Source organism: Spermophilus citellus (genome assembly GCF_964194105.1).
Source record: "Spermophilus citellus genome assembly, chromosome: 6".
In the NCBI taxonomy this organism is placed as follows: Eukaryota; Metazoa; Chordata; class Mammalia; order Rodentia; family Sciuridae; genus Spermophilus; species Spermophilus citellus.
The window spans coordinates 84692143-84702833 of NC_138187.1; the positions used below are offsets into that span (position 1 = coordinate 84692143).

The window sequence follows — 10691 nt, forward strand, 5'->3', positions numbered from 1 at the left end:
CTAGTCAGTGTCCTTCGTGACTTGACTCTGTGGGTCCTTGGCCTCATCCTCTGTCTTTCTCCCTCTAGACCTTTGTTCAAAAGGCCTTGTTCTTGATGGTACTCTTCGCTGCCCTGTGCTACCTGACCCTGATGGTTTTAATTGCTTTTTCCACTTTTTTCCTAGCACTATGTACAATTAGAGTATGAACTCCAGAAGGACAGGGCCTAGGACAGTGCCTGGGACCTAGTAGTTGCTGTATGCATTTGTTGAGTGTATAAACAAATGAAACAGAATTTCATTGCCACTTCTGATGCTTTTGTGCTTTTAAATATATAAAACCAAGAGCTTATGTAAATACTGTCAATATAAATTCAGTTAAAACCATCAAAAGTTTCTCTACAAGTTTATGAAAATGGCATAGTAAAAGGTAACAGTGAAGTGGGATAAGATTGGCTTTTCTGAAATTGCTTTCCCATGTATAAAACACAGGCAGGACCACGTCTTGTTGGGGCCCTAGGGCTCTGAGGATTTGCCTCATCAAAGGAAGAAGAAAATGGGCATAACTGAGAGCCTGATGATAAATTGACAAGGTTTATGAACACCAAGACTTGAGCCTCATAAAAACAAAGACAGGGTCTGTGTGCTCACCACTATCAGGGCTGGTGCTCAGCACAGTGACCATTGCAGAATGTATTAATAGCTATCGTTGGATTATTTTTTATTTCAAATGACAATAAATTATTTTGTGATAACAGGTGAAAAACAAGTTGAAATTTTAGCAAATGGAGTCTGTTGTTTTTTCATGATGGTATTTATTGACTACCCCATAATAGATCAGCTTAAAACACTTCATACTAAAATGGCCAGTTTATTCAACCTTTCTTAAATACCTCATGAATTTTCTATTAATTACTTAAAATATAAAACAAAACATATGTGATACAATTTTCTTTTTTAAATTTTTTTCTATTTTTGCATTTAAAGTAAGACCTTTTTAGAATTTTACTTCTGGTTAGAGAATACTTTTTATCAGGAAATTATCCTAAGGAAGGTATTCAAGATATAATAATAACAATAATGTTGAGACAAGTTTGACACTACAGTAGGTCATCAGTTGAATTTTAAATTTGACAGACCTGCTTGAAGTTGATAGGGAAAGTTTTTCTGTTTTTGTTTTGTTTTTTTTTTTTTGTTTGTTTGTTTTTAAAGTATTTTTTTAGTTGTAATTGGACACAATACCTTTATTTTATTTATTTTTATGTGATGCTGAGGATTGAACCCAGTGCCTTGCATGTGCTTTGCAAGTGCTTTACCACTGAGCCACAACTCCATCCTGGGAAAGTTTTACTGAGATTTAGAAATAATTTTAGTTGAGATAGGTTAAAGTAATATAATATTAAGATACTGAATTACTGACTCTGCAGGATTGTGTCAGGAATGGAAATAGAACATCAGCTTTGCATTCCTGGAAAAAGCATGTAACCATATGTCTGAAAAAAATACAGGAATTGTGTTATACAATTGTGTGAATCTTGTCCACAAGGTTTCAAACTGTTCCTGCCTGTACATTGCCTAATAAGGTTTTGAGTTTTGGTATGTTTTAACATTGGTCTTTCCAGAAAAAGTACTTCCTGACAGTCATTAAAATTCCATGGTATAAAAATATGTATATATAAAAAACATGCAATTATTAATAATGTGTGCTTAAATCAGATACTATTTACTCAGATATTTATTTTACTTATGAATTTATCTTTCCCTTTAGGTAAAGAGGATGAATATCCAAAGAAACCTTTGGGGCAGCTTCCACCTGAATGTCATTCTACTGGCATTAATCACCTGAGCAATGGACAAAGAAGTGTTGGCAGGCCCAGTCCCCATATAAGCAGCAGAAGAGAAAGTGGATCATCGCCTTCCAAAAAGCATGAGCACTCACCCCACCATCAGAGTAGAACTGGTACTCCAGAAAGAGTCAGGCAGCTCCGGCAGAAGTCCGTGGATGAGGATAGTAAAAATCTTAATGAGGCAGCTTTTCAAAGAAAACTTGCATCAGGTCCACAAGACAATTCCGAGCAGTATAACCATGCAGCTGCTAACCAAAATAGCAATGCTACTTCAAATATCAGAAAGGAATTTATGCCCAAATGGAATAAACCCTCAGATACTTCAGCTATTGAAAGGACTGCCAAATATGCCATTGAAGGTAGATCGGTGCACCCTACACTTGGAGTCACCATCCCAAATTCTACTGATCCTCGGATATCAAACACAAGGCAAAAGATGAAGGTTTTGGATGCTGATGATGGGAAGCGAGGCTCCAATGCATCCCAGTATGATAACGTACCTGGGGGTGAGAATGAAAATGGAACTTCTGCTGAAGAAGCACTAGAAAGGGCTTACTCTCACAGTCCAAGGAACATTGTTTACTCTAACAGTCCACGAAAGCATGTTGAGCCAGGTTCTAGTCCATCAAAAGTATCCAACAAGTTTACTTTTAAAGTACAGCCTCCAGGCTATACAAGACATCAATCCCAGTTAGAAGGGGAAGATCGAGGGACTGTGCACCCACCTTCCTATAGCAACCCCCCTATTTACCACGGAAATTCTCCAAGACACATCCCCACTGCTAACAGCAGCTTTGTACCTCCACAGATCAGCCCTGGGACTCAAATTCATCCTTCCCGAAGACCTTTCGGTTCTACTCTGTCAGTTGATATTTCTCCAGAGAAATCTTACAGCCGCCCAACACCTCTTGTACTACCATCCAGTCGAATAGAAGTCCTTCCTGTTGATATTGGTGCTGGGGGATACTCAGGCAATTCAGGGTCACCAAAGAATGGAAAATTCATTATTCCTCCAGTGGATTATTTACCAGATAACAGAAAATGGTCAGAAATTAGTTATACATACAGACCTGAGATGCACGGACAATCATGGACCCGAGATGCTAATCGTAGCCACTTAAGCAATTTACCAAAATATTCAGCCTTTCAACATGTACCCTTTCAAGACCATAATCTCCCAGCAGTTTCAGTAGATAGTCCAGTGCGGTATAAAACTTCACCAGCTGTAGAAGATGCCAGTTCAGCTGGGTATCAGTATGCAGGGCCTTCACCTCCAGCATATCACTACAGAAAGCGGGAGGGGCTTTCTGTTCAAGAATCAGTATTGCTGTGAGAATATATGTATATTTGGTAAAAGACAAGAGAATAGAAACCATACGAAACCTGCATTGCTATGTTTGTAATTGCCAAAGCAGTATTTTATACTCTTGGAAACAACTCGCAGAATTCTGATGTATATTAGTAATAAGAATATGTAGAAGTTTTCATCTTCCATGTAGATGCTGCTTAAGATGAGCATTTTAAATTGCATCATCACTGAACCTGTTAAAGAATTTAACCTGGAAACATAGCAATAGCATTTAGGGGTACACGCACAATAATGATCCTTTACTCACTTTCATTTATATCTTTCTCCAAAACCTGAACATTTTTATTCTTTTGGCCCATTCTGTTTTAGCTAATGTAAGCAAACCACTGAGAAACCCTAGAACAGATGTTTTTCTAAGGCTACATATAATATGTCTTTTAATAGGTATTATAGATACCTATACATACACATTTGAATACAGACCTGAAGAAAAAAACTTTTTTAAAAATGAATTTTAATCTAGATCCATAGTATAATATGATATTTTTTTTTTTTTTTTGTCTTTTAGTCTAGTTCTACCACCCTCCCCCCATGTTTTTAACCTGGGACCTAAACTGACAAAATTAGAGTTTTCTCTGACTTTGTTAATATAGTATCTCACAGAATGCTCATTGTTATCCTTCAATGGCTGCCATTTTCTTTCAATCTGAAAATTAAAGACATGGGAGAGAAAGGCTTACCACTTACTGGTGCTTAAAAATTGGAGCAGGTAGGTAAGTTTATGGCCAAAGGCACAGCGCTCCTTGTATCCATTTTCCCCAGATCATTCTTAAGTGCTTTTTTGCACCTGGCTCTGCTCTTTCTTTTGCAACACTCAGAGCATACTGTTCCTTGACAGATACCAGGAATGCTGTAGGAGAAATTGCAACTTCGTGACCATGCAGCACTAGAGGAGCAAGGTGAAAGGCCTTTGAAGTTCATTTGAAAGAAGTATTAATGGTCTGGTTACTTCTCAATTCTGACTCTTAAATTCTTGCAGGGCCTCACCTTGAAGGGCCCAAGGCAGTTGTTTACATGATCATTTTCTGACATTTTCTTTAAAGAATGTAATCAATGGATATTGCTGCAGTTATCAGGCCATTATGTTATTCATATTAAAATTGTAAAAAAGATGATTCTAACTATTATTAGGCATCTCAGATCTTGATCTTTTTAAAAAACATAGTGTGACTTTCAAACTTTCAAAACTATTTTTTCTTTTTCTGTGAAAAAAATTCAGGTTCATGGTTTAAAACAATCAGTGATATCTTTAAAAATATTCTATTACACTACAATTACCGAAAACTGACAAAATTTTGGGCACTCCAAGAAAATAGAACTTTGTTTTTAATTGGAGTACTTGTTTTCAACATTATTGTGCTCATATTAGAAAACAAAAAGTTAGAAAGTCTAACATAGATGGCTCTTCCTGTTGCAAGTTGGGGCTTTAAGCTTTTGAGGTACAAAAGTGTGTCTTAAAATGCAAATAACATTTGTTTAGCTAGTGAATGTGACAATGTTTTTATGTATATAATGAGTCTAATGTAATTTTAATCAACTTGGTAATGATGTTTTTAAATGGCAAAACAAATGCAGTGTATTAAAGCTGAACACTACACTGAAGCTCAAACTCCTGATAAAATAATAGGTTCTTGATTTAGATCATGTGGAAGCTGAGAAATAAATGTGTATAAAAATGTGCTGAGGATAGTAATTCAAATTTTTAAACTATGATTCTGTGACTTGTAATGAACCAAGCTGTACAATTTAGTTTATGAGAGCACCCAAGCTGCTCATATATATATATATATATATATATATATCAACAGTGGTAAATACTGTAGAGTTTATATATATATGCAAAAATATATATATGCGCGCACACACACACTCTATTTTCTTATGTCATCTATGACATTTTTTATCTGTATACTTTTTTGATGTGATTGTTTTTAACATGCTAAAAGTAATAAGTATTTTTTGTTTTGTGTCTTTTATGTGCATTTTTTTAATATGGCAAAAGTGCTGCATTCCTGATGCTTCTAAGGCTACTTTTCTAATTGAGTGATGTTGCCCAGTGTTCACCACATTAATTGTGTATGTTGCAGTTCTGTGTTTCATGTTTTATTAATTTCCAGTAAGACTGTATTTAGAATGACATCATCTTTCCCTTATTTAATGACATTACAATATTATTTCTAGTCTTCCCTCTTACCAAATGTAGCTATGTTCATTTTTTAAGCAGAATTTAATTTGAAATTATTTTGCCACTATACAGTTTTACTCTTTTAAATTTATTTTTTAATAAAAGTTAATGAAATGATGATAAAAATGAAATAATATTGGCAAAGAGGGTCAAAATATTATGGAGATTGGTTTTTGTCTGTAATTGTATGCACATGGTGTATTTTGCCGTTCATTACTCTCTTTGTGACAGTTGTGCCCAAAATAATAAGAATTTTGGTATTGTTTTTATTTTTATTTATTTATTTATGTGTGTATTATATTTAGTTTGAGAAGTTAAAGAAACTAGATCCAGGACCTCAAAGGGTTTTAAAAATTTGAATTCCTTTTTTTTTAATAGGATTATTTAAAAATGGACAGCTTCTTAATGCAGATTCGAAGTGTAAATGATAGAACATTTTTTGAAAGCATGCAAAGAGCTTCCTTCAGTCCATAGGACATTTTTTGGAAAAAAAAAGATGTAATTATTTTAACATTCCATTTAATTTTGAGGAGATTCTAACACTAAATTGTGTCTACTCGGTGTGACTTTAAGGTAGACTTGCATAGTTGTAATGGCTTCAAATTTCTTGGATCCTTTTATAATGTAAGCACAAAAACCATACCCAGTCAGTAGTTGGTTGAGATCTCTTTTCCTTTAACTTTCGTGATGAGAGAAAAACATGCCATGTCTACAAATACAGATTTATTCACAGAGGACCTCCAGCTTCCTCATCTGAAATCAGATTATTATTATTATACCTTTTAGAAACACTTTTATTTTAGTATGCATTTGATGGTGTGCATGCATCTTAATCTTATTAATTAATAATTATGATTTGAGGATTTGGGTGTTTTTTGTTTGTTTGTTTTGTTTTTGCTTTAAATTGTCCTTTAGTAGATTTTAAATGTCTGTATATAAGGATAGTAATGCTTATTGGCCAAATAGAAGGGGTCAAACTTTACTTATTGGTTGGTTGGTTGGTTTTTGCCACTGATCTATGCTCCCACATTCCCAGGGCTTTTCTTTTTTCTTTTGAAACAGGGTCTTGCTAAATTGCTGAGGCTGGCTTCAAACTTGTGATCCCCATGCCTCAGCCCCAAGTCACTGAGATTATAGACGTGCGCCCCTGTGCCCAGCCAAACTTTACTTTTAAGATGACCCAAGCTTTTGAGAATAGGAGAAAGGAATCTCTGCAACATCTGTTGATACATTTTAGTTTCACAAGAACTTTAACTTATTCATAAATCTGACTGCCATCATCTTATAGGTGAGGCAACTGAGAAAGGAATAATTTCAGATTTCTTAAGAGTGGATTTTGACACTTGCTTCTCTTTAGAATTATCTGGTAAACTTTAAAATTTCTTTTCTGCTGGGATCCCATCCCAGACTACTAAAATCACACTATCTGGGTGGAATCCAGGCATCCGATAATACTTTTTTTCCCCTAAAACTTAAAAGTTTAATTATTAAGCTCTCTTTAAAAATCCCTCCAAAGATTCCCACTGTGAGCTCAAAAATTAGTAACAGATTAACAGTTTGTCTTTAGAAATTCTGACATCAGGAAAGTTAGGAAAAACTCCACCAGAAAGATTAAGATTGCCAGCCATCTTTGTAAATTCTGATGAACTGCTGCTGGTTATAGTGTGGATCACTTCACATGAAAGGCAGTATGACCTTGTAACACTCTCATTTGCTATTTCTAACAGTCCTTCAAAACAGAGAGAGCTTGGGGCTGGGGATGTGGCTCAAGCGGTAGCGCGCTCGCCTGGCATGTGTGCGGCCCGGGTTCGATCCTCAGCACCACATACAAACAAAGATGTTGTGTCCGCCGATAACTAAAAAATAAATATTAAAAAATTCTCTCTCTCTCTCTCTCTCTCTCTCTCTCTCTCTCTCTCTCCCCCCTCTCTCACTCTATCTTAAAAAAAAAAACAGAGCTTTATAAAGATTTCCATTTTCCTAAACAACCTCTGACTCTCCCTTTCCTTAAATGACATGTTTTTAAAAGCTCAGCTATTTGGAAGCCTGAGCACTGGGAAAACACTGACTAGTTAGCCCTTCATTGGAGCAGTCAACATTTTATTGAGCATCTTCAAAAGTACCAGGGAACTGTGCTGAGTTCATTCTTCAAGATGTGAGACAGGTTTGTAATATTTGTTTCTTGATTCAGTGTGGAGATGTCCACAAGCTTCCGGTGAACACAAAAGGCCAAGAATGACCCCTCTCAAAAAGCTTAGGAAGCCCTTAGGTGAAGGAGTTGCCTCAGCTGAGCCTAAAAGGATTAGAATAGTAGACTGGAGGCAGTGAGAAAGGGGAAATTCTGCAGAGGGACGAAGGCAAGTGCAGCTGCATGAGCTGCATGGTATGTGTGTGAGGTTTTGCCCCTTGGATGTGTTTGTGGGGTGAGGTGGCAAAGGAGGGAGAAGTCCCACAAAGAGACCAGATGTGGAGGCCCTCATATGCTACTGAACCTGACCCTGGCGGGGTTTGCCATGCTTGTGTTTCCATTTCCTCTGGTCCTTGAGGCTGTGGAGGCTAGGCAGATGTGAGGGAGTGAGTCTGGAGCTGGTTAGGAAGACAGGAGGAGTCCTTTATCTCCAAGTGCTACAGAGCTTAAGGCCAGGGAAGAAGCTTCGAAGAAACGGTGATTAATTTGAGAACTGATTACTAAATGAAATTGGCAAGACTTGACAATGGAATGAAAGCAATCCTAATAATCCTAGTAAGAAAAATAGTTAACATTGAATGCATATTATGTGTTTGGCGCTGTGTTAAGTATTTAATGTGTGTCAGCTTTTAATTTAATTCTCACAATAACTCTATGTTGTGTGTATTACTATAATTCCCAGTTCACAGATGAGAAAACTAAGCACAGAGTTTAGGTAACTTTCCTCTAGTGACACAGCTGGTAAGTAATAGAGCCAGGACTTGAATCCCCAGCCTGTTTCCCTCCCTACCCCTGAACTGATATATAAGGAGGCATAACTTGCCTATCATAAAATTCACCCATTTCACTTTTATACTTAGAAGATTTTTTAGTAATTGTATCATTATCACAACTAATTTTAGAAAATTTTCATCACCTCAAAAAGATCTATTGTGCCTATTTGCAATTCAGGCCTGTTCTCATGCTCAGTGCTCAGGCAACTACTCATCACTTTCTGTCCTGATTTGCCCTTTCTGGATACTTTCTTGAAGTGAAATCAGACAATGGGGGTATTTTGCCTCTGGTTTCTTTTACTTAGCAATGTCTTTGAAGTTCATTCTTGTATCATGTATCAATAATTTGCCTTTTATTGCTGCATAGTATTCTATTGTGTAGCACTGACACCTTGTGCTTATTCATCAGTTGGTAGACATTTGGATTATTTTCACATGTTGCTGTGACCATTTGTGTACACATTTTTATATGGACATTTGTTTTAACTTTTTTGAGAAACTTCCAGACTGTTTTCCAAAGCAGCTGTGCCATCTTGCATTTCTATCCACAATGGAGGCGGGTTCTGATTTCTTGTCAACACTTGTGATTATCTGAGTTTTAGTGAATGTGAAGTGATATCTCATGGCTTTGATGTGCATTTCCCTGATAGCTAATGATGTTAAGCATCTTTTCATGTGCTTATGGGCCAATTGTATATCTTCCCTGGTGAAATGTCTGTTTAAATATTTTGCTTTCTTTTTAATTGAGTTTTCTTATTATTGAATAATAAGAGTTCTTAATATATTCTGGGTATAAGTTCTTAATAGATGTGATTTGCAAATATTTTCTCCCAGCCTGTGATTTGTCTTCTGTTTTTTACTGATGTCTTTAGAAATGAACATGTTTTTAATTTTAATGAAATCCAGTTTATTAGTTTCCTTGTATGAATTGTGCTCTTAGTGCTGTATATCTCTGCTTAACTTAAGGCCATAAAGATTTTTCTCCTGATGTATTCTGGAAGTTTCACAGTTTGGGCTCTTAAATTTAGGCTTCTGAGCCACTTTGAATTAGTTTTTTTTTTTTTTTTATTACAGGGTAAGAGATTAATTCCAGGGGATGGTCAGTGATCTCAGCACATACGTTAAAAAAGAGACTGAGCCCTTGCCATATTGCACCTCTGTTAGAAGTTAATTGAACATATATGTAAGAATTTTTAAGCTCTGAATCACGAAGTGTACATGCTCCCCTTTTGTGTGTTTTCATGTGTGCAGGGATGGAGAAGTTAGCTGTTCTTACTAGGCTATTCTGAGTCCTTTGTATTTCTGTATAAATTTGAAGATCTGCTTATCAGTTTCTGCAGAAAAAGCTGCTGAAGTTTTGGGAGGGATAATTTTGTATCTATATATAAATTTAGAAAGATGATCATCTTAACAACATTGAGTCTCCAATCAATAATCATAGATTCTGTCTCTCCATTTATTTTGAGTTTTTAAAATTTCTCTCACAGGGTTTTGTGAATTCAGTATACATCTTGCACAACTTTTGCTAAAACAGTTCCCATTCTCTCGTGAATGGCTTTGCTCTGAAACAGCATGCTCTGCTGTTAGGAGAGAGGAAGATTTTTTTTTGTAGTTCACAGGTTGAGTGAAAATGGGGGTAGGGTGGCCACCATCTGGTGAAAAGAGTTGAGGAGAAAGAGCGGTTTAGATTTAGTGCGAAAGCTACTTCTGACGTGTAGAATTTGTGAATTGGAGATTGACAAATGGGGTTGTCTGACAGGCATTTGACTATTCTAGAGAGAGATTTGGGACTCACCTGCATGAAGGAAGTAGTCAGGAGAGTATTCAGGCTGGAAGAAGGCCAGCAGGCAAAGAGTGGGGAGAGCCTAGGGTATTGACCCAAACTGCACTATGACTATTAAGTTACCAAGCAGGGATAATACTGCGTAGCAGGGTTATTGTTGAAAAAGAGCTGTGGTGTTCCTGTGCGTTTGGCAGAGCAAGGTGCAGGTCATCAGATCTTCACAGTAGGCTGTGTTTGCTACTCCAGCTGTGTGACCTCAGGTGAGTCCCTTACCAAGTCTCACTTTCCTCAGTTATAATGCATAGTCATTTAAGAGGTGCCACAGGAGAGAGGACAGTCATGGACTGATTCCACAACATAGGAGTGCCCAGTTATTAGGGTCAGACGACTTGGGTTTAGACTTTCCACTTCTGGCCAGTCACTGTTCTACATCCTGTTGAAATCAAGTGATAAGATGCGTCCTTGTCCCTATGGAGCCTTCATTCTGACCCACTTCTTCATCTATAGAATGAAGGTTGTAGTTTTTATTTCATAGTTATGAGGATTGAGTTAATTTGTATAAAGTGC

The 10691-nt window shown here is 36.6% G+C and overlaps 1 protein-coding gene across 2 annotated transcripts in view; it reads left to right on the forward strand.

Moving 5' to 3' along the window:
- USP6NL (USP6 N-terminal like) overlaps positions 1-8161 on the forward strand; it is a 164921-nt gene extending 156760 nt beyond the window's left edge. For both annotated transcript variants that reach the window (XM_081298830.1, XM_081298829.1), the window contains one exon: positions 1748-8161. In XM_081298830.1, the coding sequence (XP_081154956.1) occupies positions 1748-3159 (1412 nt within the window). In that variant the 3' untranslated portion in view covers positions 3160-8161. The remainder of the gene's footprint in view (positions 1-1747) is intronic.
- Positions 8162-10691: the final 2530 nt, after the last annotated feature.